Source organism: Aedes albopictus, chromosome 3 (genome assembly GCF_035046485.1).
Source record: "Aedes albopictus strain Foshan chromosome 3, AalbF5, whole genome shotgun sequence".
Classification (NCBI taxonomy): Eukaryota; Metazoa; Arthropoda; class Insecta; order Diptera; family Culicidae; genus Aedes; species Aedes albopictus.
Window position 1 is genome coordinate 449,405,052 of NC_085138.1, and position 23,713 is coordinate 449,428,764.

At 37.1% G+C, this 23,713-nt stretch overlaps 1 protein-coding gene across 1 annotated transcript; it reads right to left on the reverse strand.

Moving 5' to 3' along the window:
- Positions 1–8,959: 8,959 nt before the first annotated feature.
- LOC109407529 (zinc finger Y-chromosomal protein 2) lies at positions 8,960–21,961 on the reverse strand. Its single transcript, XM_019680595.3, has 4 exons — positions 21,703–21,961; positions 9,565–10,832; positions 9,193–9,502; positions 8,960–9,119 (listed from the first exon to the last, which is right to left on the reverse strand). Exons 1-4 carry the CDS (start codon positions 21,852–21,854, stop codon positions 8,996–8,998), a joined length of 1,854 nt encoding a protein of 617 aa, XP_019536140.2. The 5' UTR covers positions 21,855–21,961; the 3' UTR covers positions 8,960–8,995.
- Positions 21,962–23,713: the final 1,752 nt, after the last annotated feature.

Consider the following 23,713-nt stretch of genomic DNA (forward strand, 5'->3'; position numbering starts at 1 on the left):
GTCCAGGATCTTTTCGTAAAGGAAATTTCCTTGACTTCCTTGGGCATAGAGTATCTTCGTGCCTGCCACACGATATACGCATGCAAAATGGTCATTGGCAGAGGAAGCTCTCAGTTAATAACTGTGGAAGTGCTCATAGAACACTAAGCTGAGAAGCAGGCTTTGTCCCAATGAGGACGTTACGCCAAGAAGAGAGAGAGATGAATATGTTTTGAAGGAAAGTAACAACATAGCCTTCAATTAATGGAAAAAGTATTTGGATACATATTAAAAATAGACCAATTTACTAAAAAATCATAAAATTAATAAAATCGTTATAATTTTTTCTCTTGTTAATAATTTAAAGTTGTGTCAAACGTTTTTCAAAGCTCATTATATAAGTCATAAATGGTCAAAATTTCATTGCGTTCGGTTCATTGAATCCGGAGATATAACAGCTCAAAGTTGGCTATCGGATAATTATACCTTTTTCTAGAATTGTTATAACTTCGTGCAGAATAGCCCGACCCGATCTTTTCCAAATTTTGTTCACTAATTCCCAACTAAAGCATTGTCCAGTTAGAATCCGGACGCAAAGGATAATTTATTGTGACGCTCTCAATGATCATAATCATATTTTTTTACAGCAGTCTGATCATAAACAAGTCCTCTATTGATGGTAAAAATTTCATCGATTTTCTTGCTACGAGTGAAAAGTTATTTCAGATTGAAGACAAGTGAAGGAAAAAAATCTTGCACAAACACGCTGAAAACTAAGCGTGGTCAGGTACGACAGTCGCGAAAAATGTTAATGTCTCCATAACCATTATGTGTGATGTGCACAGATGTTGTTAACCATGCCATGAGGAAGTGCCCAAGGAGATTGAAGTTTATGTTCATGGATAAATCTGCTTGGAATTCCAAGATTTGCCAGGAAGTTCGAGCTCTGGACATCGTTTTCTCATATCACGATTTTGACACCAAATGTGTACAAAGATGATAACCTCAAGAATCGCGTCCTGCTTTTCAAAAATGCCCACAAGGGATCTGTAGAGGTTTGAGCTAATTTGGTGAGCTATCACGACAGCCTGAGATGTGTAGTGCTGTCATCACTGTTGGATAGTATTTATAAACGAAAAAACACTCAAATTTCGCTTCTTTGGAATTCACTGAATAGCCCTTAATTTCGCAAGAAGAGAAATATTTGGCAATGTTTCTTTGGAATCCTAATCAGATTGGTAGAGGGTCTCAGGACACTACAGAGATGACCTGATTGTTAAACAAATCCGCCGAAGGGGTTGATGTTAAAATTTACTACCATTGTGCAGATTTTTTAGGAAGTAATCGCGGAAAAAATGAGAAAATGTATTAAAAATTAAATTAAATAATTTTAATGATATTTTTCCATGAAACTACAGTAAATTATCTTTGTTTTGAGGGTTTCACTATTTCTGTTTGTTATTCCACCTCTGAGATATAAGTGATTATCTGCGTCCGGATTCTAACTGGACAATGCTTTAGTTGATCAACTTGCAGTGAAAATTTGAGAATATTTGATGCACGTTTCGAAAAGTTACAGCTAGTTAAACATTTTTTGAAAAGTGAAAATTTTGCCTGTCCCGATCATTTTGTCTATCCCCTGTAGAACATCGACATGTGGAGAGTCGACTGTAGATGTTAGATATGAACAGGATAGACAAACGTACAATGTTTGGAGAAAACATTACAGGACATACGGGTTTGCCTAGTAAGATGATGAATATGAGTTGTAAGTTAGGTCAAAAAGCGCCATTAAATATAGCGTACTCTCTAGAATAACAAAAACAACGCGTATAGGGTGGGGCGGGGCAAGATGGGTCGCGGGGCAAGATGGGTCAGTGCCATTTTCTGGCGCATTACTCATGTTTTGATTACCCGCATAATCACAAACTGTAAATGCATTGTTTCTCATACTGTATATGATCATAAGCAATTGTCATTTCACCATTTCTCAGACTGTCAGAGATAACAGTAAGCTAACCATTCCATGTACAGATTTGCCTGTTTGGCAAACGGTAATCCGCCAATTTACAGTATGTGGAATAGGCGGTTAAGATAGGTTACCATAAAAAATCGCTCGTTTTCCCGAACAAATTTTTCGCAATACAGTAAATAATACTGTCAATATATTATCCAGTTTTTCGAACAAATCACTGCACAACAAATGGTGAGAGAACAGTTTAACAATAAATCTAGAAGAAAAACGAGCACTGTATTGGTTATTATTGATGTTTGGTCTTTCATGGTATTTTAAGCTTATGATATACGGTTCTGCTATATTTGAACCGTTAAAAATTAGCGGTTATGATTTCATCGAATTTTTTATTCAAAAAAAAATCAACGCTGGGCTTGTTAATATCTACGGCGATTGACTGGTTAACTGGCGATTACTGTGGTGACAGCGGATTTTTCATCGCAAGGAACGCATCCAATTTCCGCCCGCCGCAGGCCGAATCCTTCATTACACCCGTTAGCGAGACGCCTCGCAGTCGCACAGTCTGGCCGGATCAGGTTTCTACCGCTGACTTCAAGTTCCGTAATCCTGCAAAACAATGTGCATCCGATTAGATATAGCACAAAAAACAAATTTACAAGTCATGCAAAACTTACCCTTGTTTCAGCCAGACCGCTCCGAGTGCTTGAAAATGTTTTCCGAGGCAAATTTTCAGATTGTTGTTCACTCCGCTCGTGGACTAAAGCTTTTGTTTTTTTTTTCTACTAAGTGCAAACTACAAAGTTCGACCGGTACAGATACCAAAGCTACTATTTGGCAAACTGTTGAACTTAAGTGACATATAGTGAAACGCGCATGTGTAAGTGTGTTTCACAAATAAAATTGCAAACCGTTTGAGAAATGGTCATTCTATATTGCCACCATGTCTCCTGAGTTTTCATCACTAAATTATTCGACAACTTCTGCACAATATAACATATTGTTACAGCTTGGTATGCGTTACATAGACCGTTTTTTATTATTGAATGTTTCGAGTTTCATAGTTTTAACAGTAAAGCACCTGTTCAAGGTACAGTAACAGTAACAGATAAAGAAGACATACTGTGTGGAGATTAACACAAACTGTATTTCACTATGCGGGTATGCTAATAATTTTGTTAGATGACCAGCACGAATATACAAAAGTTTGGGGCATTGATTGAAAAATTATTCACTCTCATTGGAAATAAAAAATAAAATGGTTTTTAGCCATTTTTCTTATGCGATACATTCCATATAATCTCCATATAAACGGCCGCGGGGCAAGATGGGTCACCTTCAATTTTGAACGAATTTTTGAAGCATTCAAAAGTTTTTTATGTTTTATTACAAAACTATCTCATAAATGACTTCAATCAAGCGGAATGAACACTCAAAGTTATAATATAAAATTATGATAATTTTTTAGTGAAAACATCGATTTTCAAGTCGCCTTAGGACCACTCAAATTGTAAAGTTTTTTATATTCCAAATAAATTTATAAAATGTTTACTAATAACTCTTGTTTACTTAGTATGGATATGGAGCATATATGAATGCGGAACAAATATTATATTTTGACGTTTTTCTTTGAGAAAATGTGAATTACTTAAAAGGTGACCCATCTTGCCCCGCACTTTTTTCACGGCGCAAAATCGATCACTTTTTAAAACTGCTTGTTTAACATCATATTTTGTATTTAATAAACTTTTTATCGACTTTTAGCATAGCTAACCAGTCAAGACGTGATTAAAGTGTACAGTAGCGAAATTTGAGCGTTTTATTTCTTCCCGAAATCCCGGTTCCGCGTTCCGCTTCGGAGACCCGTTGTGCTGCGTAGGTTGTGTCCACCTCTGCTCAACATAATAAAGAGTAGCGGACGAATACAAACCAATACGATTTGTATTTACAAAGTTATGGTGATCCATCCTTAGGTGACCCATCTTGCCCCGCTCCACCCTACATATTTTTGTAAATATAATATTTGAGTTTCTGTGAATCTCTCTCATTTTTTCAGTAACTACAGAAACTGTTGTAACGACCCGCTTATTGCGACCGTTACTGTAGCTCAGCCCATCTCATACCGAAATACCGGTATGTACTCACCAAAAGTACACGGTGCTGCGATGCGACCCCTGTGCCTAATAGGACAGCTACTGCCTTAGCTACTGTTATGTGCATTTAGAATCACGTTGTCAGGAATGTGACTATAAGGAGAACTATAAATTAACCCAATACACTTATCGTATTCCTTTTTGGCTCCACATCAAACGGTCAAATTTCCTACATATTATCATTAGAATATTTACGTTATTTTTCGCTGGGACATTTTTTAGAATGCCAAAGCAAAAAGACGATTTTTAAATTAACAGGCGCCAGAATATAGTTTTCATCTTGGAACAAATCAATGATTACCAAGAGTCTCTCTACCAAATGTTCATGAATTACGAAAAATCGGTGTTATCACACTAAGATCAGCTCGGTATTTTTTCCCATCTTTTTACTGAGTTCTCAACAGCAGATTTAACTCGGTTGTTTATTTTGCGGATATTCTGTACATGAGTTACCGAGCTCAGCTAAGAAACTGTCAAAAGCTACTGAAGCACGGTAAATATCGTTACTGGTGAACGGTAAATACGATTACCGAGTGTACCGAGATAAATCTGCTGTTGAAAACTCAGTAAAAAAGATGGAAAAATTACTGAATTCAGTGAAAAAAGTACTGAGCTGGAACATCTGAATCTTAGTGTGTACGACTGTCTCAATCACGAACATAATATATGGGAAGCTCTGCATCCGGGACATCGCTGAAGTGGGGCAAGGATGTAGGAGCGATTGATCGTGAACCAAATCGAGGGTTGCTGTGGAAGCCAATTCTATTGAGCACCTAAATGAATTTGAACTGGCTGATGACGTTGCACTCTTAATAGCTCAAAGGCGCTCTGATATGTAGGGCAAGCTGTAGAGTGACTGGAAGGGAGAGTGGCGTCATGTTCCAATTTTGGCAGGGCTCCAGCTCGTTTGAAACGCTGTTCCAATTTTGACATTGACGCACTCTCCCTTCCAGTCACTCTAGGGCAAGCTAAGCTCGATGAAAAAAAAAAATATAGGAAATAGATGATGCCAGACTGGTGCAAAATATAAAACTAGACAAAATAGGTCGAGCTGAAATTTTACTCCGCGAACCCAAAAAGTAACCTCGAAAAAAAATGGTTAAAATAAAAATTATGAGAAGCCCAAAGCTTGGAGAAGTCCGCCCCTAACTTTCGTGCCATTATAAAACGCACATTCTGAGGTAAAACTGTACTGACCTTGCATCTGGCGCTCGATCGCTTGCTGCCAACACAAGTTGTTGCATAACACTGCCCAACGGTATGCCACTGGATATTTCTTTTAAAACTTCCACTTTCTTTTATTGTAAAACTATCACTTTGCACTAAATTCACTTCACCACCATTGGAAAAATACGAATCCCCGACAATATTGGGATAAAGTTAGCCAATTTGTAATTTTCACAAGAAAATGCACTTATTCAACGTCGACCCGAGCCGTTTATTAATTCGCATGAACGAAAGGAAAAACGCAGCTTGACTGATGCGGTGCGGCTGCGGACGCGGAGCGGATGACGCTTTTATTTGACAGCTGGATAGTAATGGGCGATCTGCTTCGGGCTCTGTTCAGACGGACTAGGGTTGCTCACATGTGCATATATAAATCGACACTGATTTTTCATTTGGGCCTAACTGACATTTTCGAGTTCTCTTCATCGATCCTCTCTTTGTGTTATTACAGAATGTGTATTGAGTTTTCCAAAGATTTTTAGATTGAAATGCGAAGAAGACGAAGAGAAGGAATATGAACCAAAACGATTTATATTTACAAATATAGGGTGTAGAGCGGACCTGATGTTATGGTTAGAACCTAGGGGCAGCATTATTGCAGCAGGTTTTCCAATTCCTGTATCTATACGGGATATTTTGGGTTCAAAAAATGAAACCATATTAAAACTTTTATTCAAATTTATAAATGAGATTGCATATTTCGTTTGATACTGTTTCCCTTTTTTTGGTATAATTTATTTTCAGCCTTGAAGATTCGTTTTTGGTGAATCCCTGACCCCTACCCTCTCCCCCACAGGGATTTCTGGATATCTGAAGATTCGTATCACGATGTGGCATGCTGTCCTCCTTCAAGATTGCGGCTCTGCTATGGCTACTGCCGTGTGAGCCTTTAATTTTAAGTTATTATTGTAATGTTATTTGAAAAGATAAAAGAGGTTTTGTGCCTCTTTGAGAAAGATTTCGTTTTTGTAATGTTGAAATCACTCAAAGGGGTTTTTCCCTCTTTCAAAATTTGAAGTTAAAATAAACAATAACAATAATAATAATAATGACATTTTACACTAATGTCGTTTTCGTTTATGTGGCGATGCTACACCGCTTCGTGCTACACTTTTTGCTGAATAAACGAACATTTTCGGTGCAGTTGCATTGGTGTGCGTGCATAAACACCAAAATATTGACAACTTTGCAAGCTACACTCCCGATTTTTTGAGTGCTACACTATCATGCGCGGTGCAGAAAAAGTGCTGCACCGGTGTAGCACGAAAATCAAAAACGAACATTTTCAATGCAAAAGTGCCACACCGGTGTAGCACCACCGCAAAAACTAAAACGGCGTAAGAGTGCATTCGTGTCAGTAGTAGGCTGACCAGATTTGTTCCGTTTAAATACGGGACACATTCCGGAAACTAAACAAAAAGAAAATCAATGTCCAAAAACAGAACTGCATGATGTAAATAATGCTATTTCAGCTAGAAAGAACGAATAATTAACCCTCTTCGTGCATTAGCTTGCGCTCACCTCGCTGACCTAGTGCACGATTAGGGGTCATAATGACCCCAATGCACGACGAGGGTTAAGTTAAAAACGTTAACTATGCTCCAGAGACGAGCGTTTGAAAATTTTGTTGTTCCGTTAAATACGGGACGGATGGTCAGCCTAGTCAGTAGAAACCGTTTTACTAAAATTGTATTGAAATACAGTTTTGCCGGATCTCCGCCAGAGACTAAATCCATGTAAACAAGCCCGCTGAACTGTCAGTGCACGGCTTCGTGACGTCATCTTGCAGTATCCTATGATGACCCAAAACTAGAACGCACCATACCATTAATGGTAAACATTACACTACTGCCGTGAATCGCATATCTGTCCCATATGCATAGGAAATCCAGCAAAGATGGGACTGATATGCGATTCACGGCAGACTAATACTAATAAATTAGTATATGGCATGGTCCCGCGTAAAAAACCGCGTTATTTAAAAAAACGTCGTAAAAAAAGTCAAGTCACGTTCGATGTGGTCCTGACTATTTTACGCATGTTTTTAAAAAAACGCGGATTTTTTTACGACGGTTTTTGAAATAACGCGGTTTTTTTACGACGGTTTTTGAAATAACGCGTTTTTTTAGGACGGACCGCGTAAAAAAAACTTCAGTGTTAATGAAACACTAATGTCGTTTTCGTTTATGCGGCGATGCTACACCGCTTCGTGCTACACTTTTTGCTGAATAAACGAACATTTTCGGTGCAGTTGCATTGGTGTGCGTGCATAAACACCAAAATATTGACAACTTTGCAAGCTACACTCCCGATTTTTTGAGTGCTACACTATCATGCGCGGTGCAGAAAAAGTGCTGCACCGGTGTAGCACGAAAATCAAAAACGAACATTTTCGGTGCAAAAGTGCTACACCGGTGTAGCACCACCGCAAAAACGAAAATGACATAAAGCTAGAAGTACAGTATTTGATACTTGTCTTGTCGTTCAGACAAATAGTACTCTTCGCACTCTATGTGTATGTCGCACGCCGTCAATCGAAGTCAACATCAGATACCTGATCATTCTGGGCAGTGAAGAAAATTCTCAGACAAAAGAGGCACAAAACAAGCACCAAAGAAGACGCGGTGATTACCCTCAGTGTACCAGTAGCCGCTCGTGTTCCAATAGCCGCTCACGAGAGTAGAAAACAAAGTTCCCTGCATAAATACAATCTTTTTTCTACGGATATTCAAAATATGCATGCCAAATTATACGCGGATGAAGACAATCATACATATTTATGCCAATAAACATCATTTTCAAGACGGTGAGCGGCTATTGGAACACGAGCGGCTACTGGTACACTGACGGTACTCTTTATCCCAACTGGTAACAGATAATGACATGATCTCGAAAATTTTTGTTGCAGACAAAACGGAGCCTGAATTTGTTGCGTACTTTTCAACTTGTGAATAATCAATTATTACCAAACCAAAATCGAAACTTTTTGATAATACATCTTCAGCAGCGTTGCAGTGTTTACCGATTCGAAGTTACCGCTCGAAAATCACAATGCAATCTTAAAAAATCTCTAAACTCGTGGTGCACGATCTTTGTCCTATTGGTGATTTGATGTTGCATGAAGAAGAAGAAGAAAAACGATGGTGTTTTGAAAAAATCCTATTCCTACGACACAGAAGTTTTTAAAATGCCTCTCTAAAATCTAAAACAAAATCTAATTAAAAACGGTTTGATGTACGGTGTTAGACTTTGAAAGGACTACAAATTAAGTACCTTATCAAGAAAAAAATGTTAAATTTAAATTTAGACGTTCAATATGTAGTCCGTCCAAAGTCTAACACCGTACATCAAACCGTTTTTAATTAGATTTTGTTTTAGATTTTATAGAGGCATTTTAAAATCTTCCCCTGTGATGTAGGGATAGGATTTTTTCAAAACACCATCGTTCTTCTTCTTCTTCATGCAACATCAAATCAAATCACTGCTCAAGTTGGGACAAACGTACGTCGCATTGGGTAGAATGTCACAACAAATTCAGGTTGCGACATTGTCGTTATTGTTGCGCGATGGTTGAATTTTGATTCACTGATTCTGGGGGATTTGTAAGGCAAATAAAATAAAATTCCGGTTATATAGACAGTTACAGCTCATATAATGAAAAGTTTCATTCCATATATGCTTGTCCAGCTTGTTCTGTTTCCATTGCTGAATCGTAGCTGGTTGGTATTTGATTTTTCTTCTCGTGCATATTTTTCTCATGAGTCTTCATACTCCATTTATTGTTGAACCTGAACAGAAGGAAAAGATTGTTAAGTAAAAACGATTTTTAGATACTTAGTACATACACTGATTGTTACTCACTTTTTACCGCAATAGCCACACTCGTACGGGAACAACCCTGTATGTATTACCGAATGCTGTCTCAGATATCTATTCAAAGTAAATCCTTTTCCACACACTGGACAGACATAGCTTTTCTCTTTCAGGAAATGGAGCTTTTTGTGCTCGTTCAGAATACCCGGTTTGCCTCGTATGAACTTGCCACAAATGTCGCACTTTAGGGATTGCACTCCCTTTTCAGGATGCATTCGCCGCAAGTGGTTGGACAAATTGGCTCGACCGTGGAATGTCCAATCGCAACCCTCGACGGGGCAGTTGTACGGTTTAATTCCTGAAAAAGACAATAAGCACAATGAAATTTTCTAGTTGATGGTAGATGATCGTTTGTTATACCTAGATGGCGATTTCTGTGGCCTTCAATGGTTTCAGGACGAACTGATTCTCCACACAAGTCACACAATACAGGTTGAATGGACGGTGGTTTGTAGTCAGGCGGCCTGTTCAACGCTGATTCTCTTGGTTTACGAGGCTTCCTAGGGTACTGCTCTTTAGCTCTGGGCTTTCGTGGTACGTCACTCCTTTTCTTGTATTTTCTCTTCGTAGGTTCAGATACTACCGGTACCTCCACCTCAGATTCCGATTTTACAATTTCTTTCAATTCCAAAGCCAACGAAACTGGAATGTAATCCAAGTCATCGTCATCATTGTCAGATGAATTCGCATCGCCTGGATTGTAATCATCATCTTCGATGTTCTGTTCAGATTCTGACGAATAGTAAACTTTCTTTTCTTTTACTTTTCTTCTTCTGCGTGATGGTACACCATTCTCATTCTCTAATGACTCGATGTTTGGTGGAGTGGCTTCAGAATTGTCAGCAGGAAGTTCAAAGCCGTCACCAGCATTTATTATATTGCCACTATCCACAGAAACATCTTCAACGACAGTCTTCAAAACACTTTCCACGTCACCAATATCAGATTCCAAAACTAATTCGACCGCAGCGGATTCATCATGTACTAAATTAGCTGTAGATGCATTTTGAGCATGAATCGTTTCATTTCGAATATCAGGTGCTGCACTATCTTCGATGCTCAACTCCATTTTCGGTTCCAGTATCTGCGTATTTCTTCTTTCATCTCTCACCATGTGCTCATCATAAATCGCTTCGATTTGCATCCGATGTTGCTCAATAGCTGATTTACATTGATTGAAACTTTCTATGTTGACTGAATCATCCCACCCGTTATTTTCCAAGTACATTCTTTTATTAAGAAGTAATTTTCGTGCCTTTGTAACTGCTGATTTATAATCAAAGATGATGTCTATCATATTCAAACAATTCACACAGGCTAACGGGTACGCATCATGGTGGAATACTCGAATCTGAAACGCAGCCAGCGCCTTTGTGCTGTGTTTCCTGAGTATGATTTTTAAATTTTCCCGGGAAACCCTTCGTAAGCAAAAGCGACACTGGGGAATGACCGACTCGGTTCCAATGGCTCTGATCGGTTTATTCTCGGCGTTGGTGTTCAATGCATCGAATTTCTTCACGTTGATCATATCAATGTCTTCCGAGTTTACTTGAGTGGCACGACTGCGTCTGTAGTGAGTCTTGGTCTCCTTATTTTCTGGCATTTTGGCCTGCAAATCACCAGCACACCTGCAAGACGTGATGATGTATATTATTTTATTTATTTTTTTTTTTGTAATGGTAATTGTAATTTTTATTGAAAACGATAACCAGTTAGTTTACACTTTTTATCGGGTCAAGGAATCAAATTTCAAAAAAAATCGCAACGAAAGGGTTTGCTAATAAATATGAATAGAAACGGTAACATAATAATTATTTACTTTTGAGATATTATACAACACCCAACAACGGATTTTTCTGTAGTGTTTAATATTAAATAAAGAGCCTAATGAAAAACAAAATAACTCTCAGGCGACGGTGCTGAAAATTAGCGTTACACTAATTTTCGATGCATCATACCTTCTTCGTTTTAAACCCAAATGTAAAAATTTTTATATTGCCGAAAACCTTGGGGCCTCAGCTATCATAATAAATTATCATACATAGTCGTAGCGAGGAAAAATGATAAAAAGGGGCTCTTCAAAGAGGGGCACCTCCTTAAAAACACCGTTACACTAATTCAAATGCTTATATCTTTGCTGTTGATCCATATAATTACAATCTTCTTCCATCATTGGAAACCGCCAACACTCACCTTGCTAGAAAAAATATCGAACATAGTCGTAGCAAGGATAAGGGCAAATGGGGGGCACCCCATTTATGTGTTCGCCACACATAAAAAAAATAATATTAGCCCCGTTTTGCAAGCAAATCATGATTTTTTTTCACGGTCAGAATCTTCAGGTGAGGTACTTCCAAGAAAAAATGCAAATCATGGGCGAAGCTAGGAAAAACAGTAATAAGGGGCAATTCTTTCAAAATCGTCCAAAAATTTCAAAAAATCATAACTTGACCATAAAGTAACAAATAATAAATTTTCTTGCGCCAATTAGAAGCTTAGAATCTTGCATTGTCGAGAAAAATATCACACATAGGCGTAGCCAGTGATATGGGCTCGCAAGGGGCAGAGCAATTGAGTACTCAAATCAGTACATATAATCAATATTCTATACTAAATTCTCAGTCATCAAAACTAAATTTATTCTTTCTTTTTTACCACTGTAAGCCACCAGAACCCACCTTGAAAGGATTAGGCATAGTCGTAGTAAGGAAATAATAAAGGGGGGAGAGGGAGAAAGGTGACTTTAAATATTTTTCAAAAGTTGCCGCTTTGCAGGTAAATATTGTCTTTCTTCCACGATAAGCATCTTGAGACGATGAACTTTATAAGAAAAATAATACAATACATAGGCGGAGCTAGGGAAATAGTAATGATGGGCAGCATCTAGAAAAATACACATAACATGCACTATTTATTTTTCTATTACCAAATGATCTTCTGAAAATTGGATGGGAAGCTAGTTTTAGGTGTTCCCTAAACCTTCTCATTTCTTTCACAAATCTTAATGCCCATTTTCGTGTTCAACTGCGTACTGCGATCCAAGAGAAGCGGTTTCTTAGGAAATACAGGCAATGAATTTCCTATGCATCAAGATAGGCCCATATATTCCTACTGAACTGCAAATAGCCTTTTGGTAAAAAAAACATTAAAATAACACAAAAAATAGACGAAGTTTAGAAACTAGTAATAAGAAGCAACCACTTCAATCATTTACTCCTACGGAAGACATAAAGAATGGAAAAAGAAGTTCCAAATTTAAAAAAAAGGACTCTTAAAAAAATCTTTAAAACTCTTCCAGCATTTCCTACTATGATTTCTGTTGAAACACCTTCTATGAAATCTCCTGAAGTTCTAGGAATTCCTCCACAAATTTCTTCAAGAACTGTTTGTGGGATCATTCAATGCAATATTCCATGGATTTTTTCAGAAGTTCCTCCAGGGATTTCTCCAGGAACCACTTCAGAGATTTTATCCAGAAAACTCAGCTGTGATCCGTCAAGCAATTGCTTGCAACTGTGGTTCTACCAGCAATTCCTTCACTCCTTCAGAAATTCTTACTGTAATACCTCCAGGAAATCTCCAAAAGTTTTCTCGTGGGATTTCTTCAGGATTTTTTTCTAGGATTAAGCATGGCAATATTCCGGACATTCTTATAGAAGTTCCTCCGATGAATTGTCTAGAAATTCCTTCAGAGATTTTATCCAGTTATTTATCATGGTATTTCTCCAGGAGCTCCCCGTGGCCTTCCTCCAGAAATTCCAGCATGGATTCCTCACATACTATTCCTGTGATTCTTCCAATTATTCTAGCTTAGACTCCTCTAACTGTGGTTCTTCAGAAATTCTGCTAGGGGTTCCTCTAGAGCTTTCTTGTTGTGATCCTTCCGGGCAATCTTCCTGGAATTCTACTAAAAATTGCTTCGGTTGTTCTGCCAGGGATTTCTTCAAGGACTCATCCAGGAAATCGTCCAGAGATTTTATCCAAGAATTCCTTCAGTTATTCTAACTACCGTACCTCTAAGAATGATTTTAGTGATTGCTTTAGGGTTTAGGCATTTATCCTGGCATTCTTGCTGGATTTTTCCCGGAAAATCTTCCTGAGATTTTTCAGAAACTTCTCCTGTGATTCCACCAGGGCCTTGGGTCTGCTCTGTGGATTCCTTCAGAATACCTCTACCAGTTCTTTCAGGGACTTCTCGAGATATTTCTGCAGGTATTTCTTCAAGAAATTTTTCTTTTGATTTTCCAGACATTCTCGATCTTTAGAAATTTCAGAATGGTTTCCTCCAGTAATCTCTAGGATTTCTGTTGAAATTTCTACAATGGTACACTCCAGAATCCTTCTAAGATTTCCTACAGTGATTTTACCTAAGATTCTTCCAGAAGTTCATCCGGTGATTCCTCCAGAAATTTTTATCCAAGAGGTTTTATCTAAAGATTTTCCCATAAATTTCTCATGGTATTCCTCCAGGAACTCCTCTTGGCCTTTCTCAAGCAATTCCAGCTGGATTTCACTAGCAATTTCTGCTGTGTGTCTTCCAGCAATTCTTCCCATGACTCATCCAGAAATTCTTACTATAATACCTCGCGGCATTATTCTAGGGATTCTCCTAAGAATTTCTCCTGGGATTTATCCCAAAAATCTATTGCTGGGTTGATTTAACGCAAATTGCGTTACGCAATCATTATAAGATTCTGAAATCTCTAGAAGAAGTATTTCGGGAGATAATAAGTCTCTGAAATCCCATCCGAAATGGCTGGAGGAATGCTTAAAGAAGTTCCTTGAATATATGCCAAGAGGATTTCTTAGAATCTTGCATTATCGAGAAAAATATCACACATAGGCGTAGCCAGTGGGGCTCGCAAGGGGCAGAACAATTGAGTACTCAAATCAGTACATATAATCAATATTCTATACTTAATTCTCAGTCATCAAATCTAAATTTATTCTTTCTTTTTTACTACTGTAAGCCACCAGAACCCGCCTTGAAAGGATTAGGCATAGTCGTAGTAAGGAAATAATAAAGGGGGGAGACTCCCGAAAGAATCCTTAAGGACTGTATCGAAAATCAATCTATATATATCTTCTTCTATCTTCTATATATATAAAAATGAATTTCTGTCTGTCTGTCTGTCTGACCGTTATGGATTCAAAAACTACTGGACCGATCGGTGTGAAATTTTGTATGTGGGCATTGTTGAGGCCTGGGAAGGTTCTTAGCTTGGTGTGAGACCTCTCCGGTCTCTGGAACGGGGGGCTCCCATACAGATGACATTGCGGGGGACGTCCCTACGGAGCGGTGTGTCAAAAAACACAGTAGGCAGGCAGTACGACGTTTGCCGGGACAGCTAGTTAACTATAAACATTCAAAATGCTCTATCTCGAAGCACGGTTGGTATTTTTATTCCGGTTTTTCTATGAAATCTTCACAATATAGTTAAGTTTAGAACAGCTTGAAGAAATATGGAAAATGTTTAGTATTATTGAAAATATGGTTCTATGAGTATAGCACACAAAATATCAATCTGCACAAACTGCATTTTTTTTTTATTTTTTTAAACGTTTCAATAATTTGTAGCGAAAAAAATAAAGTACGGGGTAAATTCTGGAAAATAATGATTACTTCTAGCAGTTATGTACACACAACATATAACTCAATACCGACTTTAAAAAATCTTATTTTGGATAGAAAAACCTCCAACATTAAGAATATGATCAATCCCAAAAAAACACCTTCTTTTTGGTCGAACTTAGACGCTCTGTTTTAAATATCTTCTGAGGTTATAAAATTCCGTTCTCTGGTAAAACAACCTCTTCAATAGATTTAAATACATACCCAATCGAAAAAAATGCAAATGTACAACTTCATGTATTTTTTATTTTCGTAATCGTTCTTTGAAGACGCTTAAAAAATGAGTTCCTCGAAAAAAGGCCTATTTTTCAATTTTAAGAATTGCCCTAAACTGCGGAGGGAATTTTTCTTGATTAAAATAATTTTCCTATATCATGGGCATTCTGGAAAAGAATATATTTGCGCATAAATAAGTGAAAAAATTGAATATTTTCCCACAGTTTTCGCAATTTTAAATTTTTAGGAGGTGTCCAAAATTTTAAAAACATATGTGCAATCTTTGAGATAAAAGTCCAAGTAAAATGATTATTTTTTGAAAATCAGAACTGCCATTCTTTATTTAAGAGATTTAAATAGTATCTCCAAAAATAAAGTTAGGTTGATTTTGAACAGATTATTTTTCAGGCAATTGTGAACGTTTATAGTTAATTTCCGATACAGTCCTTAGAAGAATTCCCATGAGAATATCTGGAGCTTTTTTTGAGATTCCCTGCAAAAAATGATCAAAAATCCCTAAATTCATTGGAGAAATTTAAGTGGGTATTTTGAGAAACCAAGATGAGCTCCTGAAATAACGTCTGCAAGAATTCTATTATAAATTCCTGCAGTAGTTTTACAAGGATTCCTGAAAGCACTCATCAAAGAAACTCGTGAACGAATTCGTAAAAAATTGAACACTAGGTTCCGGAGTTATTCCGGAATAAAAATGGGTCATTGGAATTGTCCATATTGGGAAAAGTGAATTTCGATATGAGAAAAGTTTAGTTTCAGAGGGGCCATCCATATATCACGTGGACATCTTGGAGGAGGAGGGGGTTCGAGAAAAGTCCACGCTTGTCCACGGAGACGGGGGTGGGGGTCTGTCAAATGTCCACGTGGACAACATTGATATAAAAATAAGGAAACAAAGATACATTAACGAAACAAATAATAATAACAAGTAATGTTCGAAAAAATTTCCGAAGCATCTCCCGGAGCAACTTTTGGAAAATATCCTGAGGAATTAAAAAAAAAAGTCAGGAGTTACAAGATGAAATTCCAGGAGATAATTTTAATGGATTTCAGAAAAATATTCATGGGAACTTACCATAAGCATTAGCTAGTATTAGCATCAAGCGAGTCGCACAAATTCGTAGTTGTTACAGTCCTAGAATGAGAGTTGCCTTCTTCCCGTCTGTTACCGAAGAACAAAGATATAGGACTGACATCTGACTCTACGACAAGATCGATGACACTGGTAGAGTTCTCCTAAGAACTTCCAAAAAATTTCTCTTTTAGAAGAATACCTAAAAAAATGTCCCGGAAAATATTCGAAAGATTTTCTGAAGAAACTTCCACAAAAGTTCCCTCAGGAATTTTCGAAGGAACTTTTGAAGATTTTGCGGAGGATCTTCCAGAAAAATCAGAGCAAAAAATTAAGAAGAATTTACGAAGGTACTTTTGGAGAACTTCCGAGAGAAACTCCTGACAGAATTCCCTGGGATGCTTCAGGAAGATTTGCCAGAAAAAAATACAGAAGAACACAGCTAATCGCGTTCGGTAGTTCTACCGAAATCTCAACCGCTGAGCGTTCGGTAATGGATTTTTACCGAAATTCTGTAAAAAAATACCAAATTTCGGTCAAATGTTATCGTTTATCTGTCAAACTTATGAAGATCGGTAGAAGTTGCAAGCTTTACCGAACTTAACGGTTGAGATTTCGGTAAAACATTACCGAAGTCGGTAATTTTTTCTTAGTGTGTACCCAGTGATCCCAATAGTATCTCGTAAAGGAATTCCCGGTGAAACTATTACAGGAATTCCCTATCAAAGAAAAATCCCGAAGCAACTTCCGGAAAAACTTTTGAAAAAATTCCCCGTAGAACCCCCAGCGAAATCCTAAGAGGAAATCCTAGTGGGGTATCTAAAGAAATCACTAATGAAACTTCTAGAGGAATTCTAGGTGAAACTCTTTGAGGAATACCCTAAAAAATTTCACTATGAATTCCCAGTAAAGCATCTGAAAGAATATCCGGCGGAATTTCTGGAGGATTTCACAATGGGAAGACCTTTTGGAGAAATTTTCTCAACAAATTATGACAATCATGGAAAGAAAAACATTCCGTGCAATTAAAAATAATGTTGTACTTCTTTTAGAAGACTTTAAAAGAAGTAACTCAAAGGGTGTTTCCCTTTGCAATTATTTAATAAAAAAAAAAATATTTGTATCTATTGCGAAAACTACAGAATAATTCATTAAGTTATAAACTATAAATAAAACATTGCTTAACCCTCTAATACCCAAATTTTTGATTTTGAGCTAAATATCATTTTTCGTCACCTAAAATCGATTTAAACATGTTTTGGAAGATGAATCTTTTATATTTCTCGATTTCGTGAATTTCAGTTTTTGATTTTTCTAATTTTTATTTTTGAACATCCCCACACTTTTATATTTTTCCTGGAAGCCTATTTGGGGTACGGATTTTTCGAGATGAAAACATTTTGAGATATTATGATTATTGTTGACATATTTTTATTTAAATTTTTTTTCATAGAAATTTTTATTTTCCGTGTAATTGTAAGGAAAATAATTTTAGAGTGTATTCGATTCCCTTAAACTATTAAACTAGGGTAGAATGATTTGGGAAAAATTTGAAATATGATAATTGTAGCGATTCAATACAAAATAAACAATGACTTCTAAAAGGTGACTAAAACATCAATTTTTTAATGATTTTTGAAAAATGTAAACACACTTTAAAATACACCAAAACCCATTTTGAGATATACAAAACAGTCCTAAATATCAGCCAAAAATATAAAAATTTTAATTTTCCACGAAGCAAAAATTACAAAAATGCTCAAACTATACCCCGTCTAAAGGCGGGGTTGGGTATTAGAGGGTTAAGAAAAAAATCATTTTCAAAAAAATCAAAAAAGGGATTTTTTTAGTTTTGTCCACGTGGACATTGGAGGAGGGGGGTAGGGGTCAATGTAAAGTTCACTCTTGTCCACGGGGAGGGGGAGGGAGTCAAAAACCATGATTTTTCTGTCCACTTGGTGTATGGACGGCCCCAGACGTAATTGAACTAGAATGATAGAAAAATATGTCTAAAATTTCATCCCGGTCACTTAAGTGCCTTGGAACCAGGTTTACGGATGTTTCGAAGAACCGCTTCCGGGGTCAATTTTTGAATATAATTCAGTGCCTCATACGACACCTCAAATTTCTTGATTTTTTTTGATATATCATTCCGAGCGATTTTTCTGATATTCGAAATAATTTGTCCATTTTGGAATCAATATGCGGATTTCACGAAAATTGGTACCGTCGGTTCCGCGGTATATTTTTCGAAGATGAATAAACAAGGCTTCATGATTTTGAAGCTTGTAGCATATGAACATATTTGGGTATTTTGGAATCCGTTTACCGATTTTCCGGAATCATGTTTCGAGGACCATGTTTTGAAAATGATTCAATGCTGTCATGCGACACTTCATAGTTCATACAAGTTCATACATCGGCTTTCGAAATACACTATACTGGTGTATGTAATTCCCATCCTGGCATAGAATGCTAGGATTCTTGCTGGATTATTTCGAGCAATCTTCCTGCAATTCCTCCAAAAAATTCTCCAACGATTCCTTCAGGGACTCCTCTATGGATTTCTCCAGAACACCTCCAGCCATTTCGGATGGGATTTCAGAGACTTATTATCTCCCGAAATACTTCTTCTAGAGATTTCAGAATCCTATAATGATTGCGTAACGCAATTAGCGTTAAATCATCCCAGCAATAGATTTTTGGGATAAATCCCAGGAGAAATTCTTAGGAGAATCCCTAGAATAATGCCGCGAGGTATTATAGTTAGAATTTCTGGATGAGTCATGGGAAGAATTGCTGGAAGAAACACAGCAGAAATTGCTTGTGAAATCCAGCTGGAATTGCTTGAGAAAGGCTAAGAGGAGTTCCTGGAGGAATACCATGAGAAATTTAATGGAAAATCTTTAGATAAAACCTCTTGGATAAAAATTTCTGGAGGAATCACCGGATGAACTTCTGGAAGAATCTTAGGTAAAATCACTGTAGGAAATCTTAGAAGGATTCAGGAGTGTACCATTGTAGAAATTTCAACAGAAATCCTAGAGATTACTGGAGGAAACCATTCTGAAATTTCTAAAGATCGAGAATGTCTGGAAAATCAAAAGAAAAATTTCTTGAAGAAATACCTGCAGAAATATCTCGAGAAGTCCCTGAAAGAACTGGTAGAGGTATTCTGAAGGAATCCACAGAGCAGACCCAAGGCCCTGGTGGAATCACAGGAGAAGTTTCTGAAAAATCTCAGGAAGATTTTCCGGGAAAAATCCAGCAAGAATGCCAGGATAAATGCCTAAAGCAATCACTAAAATCATTCTTAGAGGTACGGTAGTTAGAATAACTGAAGGAATTCTTGGATAAAATCTCTGGACGATTTCCTGGATGAGTCCTTGAAGAAATCCCTGGCAGAACAACCGAAGCAATTTTTAGTAGAATTCCAGGAAGATTGCCCGGAAGGATCACAACAAGAAAGCTCTAGAGGAACCCCTAGCAGAATTTCTGAAGAACCACAGTTAGGAATTCTGGAGGAGTCTAAGCTAGAATAATTGGAAGAATCACAGGAATAGTATGTGAGGAATCCATGCTGGAATTTCTGGAGGAAGGCCACGGGGAGCTCCTGGAGAAATACCATGATAAATAACTGGATAAAATCTCTGAAGGAATTTCTAGACAATTCATCGGAGGAACTTCTATAAGAATGTCCGGAATATTGCCATGCTTAATCCTAGAAAAAAATCCTGAAGAAATCCCACGAGAAAACTTTTGGAGAACTCCTGGAGGTATTACAGTAAGAATTTCTGGAGGAGTCCTAGAAGGAATTGCTGGTAGAACCACAGTTGCAAGCAATTGCTTGACGGATCACAGCTGAGTTTTCTGGATAAAATCTCTGAAAATGTTCCTGGAGAAATCACTGGAGGAACTTCTGGAAAAATCCATGGAATATTGCATTGAATGATCCCACAAACAGTTCTTGAAGAAATTTGTGGAGGAATTCCTAGAACTTCAGGAGATTTCATAGAAGGTGTTTCAACAGAAATCATAGTAGGAAATGCTGGAAGAGTTTTAAAGATATTTTTAAGAGTCCTTTTTTTTAATTTTGAACTTCTTTTTCCATTCTTTATGTCTTCCGTAGGAGTAAATGATTGAAGTGGTTGCTTCTTATTACTAGTTTCTAAACTTCGTCTATTTTTTGTGTTATTTTAATGTTTTTTTTACCAAAAGGCTATTTGCAGTTCAGTAGGAATATATGGGCCTATCTTGATGCATAGGAAATTCATTGCCTGTATTTCCTAAGAAACCGCTTCTCTTGGATCGCAGTACGCAGTTGAACACGAAAATGGGCATTAAGATTTGTGAAAGAAATGAGAAGGTTTAGGGAACACCTAAAACTAGCTTCCCATCCAATTTTCAGAAGATCATTTGGTAATAGAAAAATAAATAGTGCATGTTATGTGTATTTTTCTAGATGCTGCCCATCATTACTATTTCCCTAGCTCCGCCTATGTATTGTATTATTTTTCTTATAAAGTTCATCGTCTCAAGATGCTTATCGTGGAAGAAAGACATTATTTACCTGCAAAGCGGCAACTTTTGAAAAATATTTAAAGTCACCTTTCTCCCTCTCCCCCCTTTATTATTTCCTTACTACGACTATGCCTAATCCTTTCAAGGTGGGTTCTGGTGGCTTACAGTGGTAAAAAAGAAAGAATAAATTTAGTTTTGATGACTGAGAATTTAGTATAGAATATTGATTATATGTACTGATTTGAGTACTCAATTGCTCTGCCCCTTGCGAGCCCATATCACTGGCTACGCCTATGTGTGATATTTTTCTCGATAATGCACGATTCTAAGCTTCTAATTGGCGCAAGAAAATTTATTATTTGTTACTTTATGGTCAAGTTATGATTTTTTGAAATTTTTGGACGATTTTGAAAGAATTGCCCCTTATTACTGTTTTTCCTAGCTTCGCCCATGATTTGCATTTTTTCTTGGAAGTACCTCACCTGAAGATTCTGACCGTGAAAGAAAATCATGATTTGCTTGCAAAACGGGGCTGATATATTTTTTTATATGTTTGGCGAACACATAAATGGGGTGCCCCCCATTTGCCCTTATCCTTGCTACGACTATGTTCGATATTTTTTCTAGCAAGGTGAGTGTTGGCGGTTTCCAATGATGGAAGAAGATTGTAATTATATGGATCAACAGCAAAGATATAAGCATTTGAATTAGTGTAACGGTGTTTTTAAGGAGGTGCCCCTCTTTGAAAAACCCCTTTTTATCGTTTTTCCTCGCTACGACTATGTTTGATAAATTATTATGAAAGCTGAGGCCCCAAGGTTTTCGGCAATATAAAAAATTTTACATTTGGGTTTAAAACGAAGAAGATATGATGTTTCTAAAAATTAGTGTAACGGTGTTTTGTAGGCACCGTCTTCTGAGGCTATTTTTTTAGCACCGCCGCCTGAGAGATAATATGAATGTTTCTAATCCGCATCAGTCTAACTTTCCCAACATCATATGCGACATCTCACAATGTAATTTTTGAATGATCCATACATACTTGTTTACAACTCTTGAGCTCCTCCTTGCATCTCCAGCTTGCATCGATGCACTGCATTCATATGCCTGCTCATCCGGTTCTTCCTTCACCTCCACAAAGGACACGAGCACATTTTCCGGACTTCCGGATCTTTTACACCGACGACTGTTCATTTTAGCAGTTTATTTTACCATTATTTATCACTGGAAAAAACGAGAGCTCCGCCGAGCGACGACAGTAAAAGCAAAACATACACGGTAAATTGTGGTTGCGCAAAATCGGTGATCATTCTACCCTATGAATAAAATAAATTGGGTAAAAACGACTAGAGTGCCAATGAACCAAACAAAAGAGACGAATTGATCATTATTGATAAAATCGATGAAAGTTCGTGACTTTTTTATTGTGGGTTTATTTACCGGCTATTTGTATTCTACCAGTTCTCTAGTTTCGTGTTCGAGAAAATTTGAGCTGTGTACTCCAAATAAATATATTGTCGTCAAGTAGCCTTTTGCATATAAAAATCAACTTGATTGTCAAAAAATGAATGTCGCTGAGTAGCTAGTGGCAACGAGGAATAGCGCATACAACAAAAATGTTTAAAATCATTTTTAAGTTTACCGTAAACTGGGGTGTGGTTGATCAGTGGAGTGAACCTGATCACTCAATCAGTGTTGGTAAAAACTCAAATTCTCAAATCTCATGGTTGAGTTGTTTCACGCGCGATTCTTGACTCGCCAAACTCACCGCCGAAAAAATCATGCATGAGTTGACTCGTGATTTCACTCATTGCTTTATTTCTTGGTATTCTTATTATTAACATCGAAGTGTTTAGGATTATACACTGGGAAAAAAATCTTCATTCCTTCTATGTGTCCGGGACATGCACGGTAAGATACAAAAATGCTAAAATGCATAAAATATTTACTAAAACCATATTTGATCTGCCCACCCTTTGGAATGCATATTTGTGATTTAATAATTCGTATCTAAGAGACGTTTATGCATTGGAATGCATATATCGATTATATTCGTTGTACAATGCATATTTGATTTTATTTTTTTTACCGAAATTAAAATTAAAAGCACAACACAACAAGTTTGGCGGATGCAGAAAAAAGAAAAAAACTAATTTATTATCTCCTCTATCTTAAAATACAGTCAACATAAATACATAACAGCATAAAAAATCACTGGTTATATGCAGGCGAGTAAAACCCAGCAACATCCGGAACCGAGGCAAACTTGATCGTTGTCATCTCACCACCGTTTAATAATGTTCCGCCCAAGCTTCCGCCTGTACGTTCTTCGTGGGGCTTGCCGTGGGATTCTCTGGATCAACTGGGTGTCTACATCTTTTCGATGACAAAAAAATCTGTTGAGAAAGTATTACAATTTTAATATCCTAAGTCTATTCGGAAAAGTTGGCAAGATTTACTTACTGTGAATGGAAATCGTGGTCGGTGATGCTCCATGGATTCCGGTGAACCGAAGGCAGGAAATAAACTGCTTTCTTTCGAGTAACTTGTTGTGTAGCAGAAGTTATTAATGATTGTAGATGATAATTTTCACTTCCTAGCCAATTCCTAGCAATGGCGGTTGACGAGCTAAATTGTTTTCAAGTCCCAAGAATAACTTAAGTGTTGCTATATTCATGGAAATAAATAAATATCAGAAACGCATTGGAGTGCATACTATATATTAATGTAATGCATATTTTTTATGCAGATTAAAGTTTAAAACGTTAAAATGAGAAAAATATATTATATATTATGCTAAAATGTATATCCATTTTTCTCCGTGTGGATTTTTGCAATGGGGGTAAACAAATGTTTTCCATTAGTGCGACTCATACTTTTGATGAGGCACCATAGAGATAAGTGACATTTCAACACACGAACACTAGAGCAAATTTTTCCTCACACAAAAGTGCACGCCGATTGAAAGGCTATTCAGATTGCATATGCAAATATTACCCAATCGAATTGGGTAAAACGGGTAAATAATGATAAAACTAACGTCCGGGGCAAGA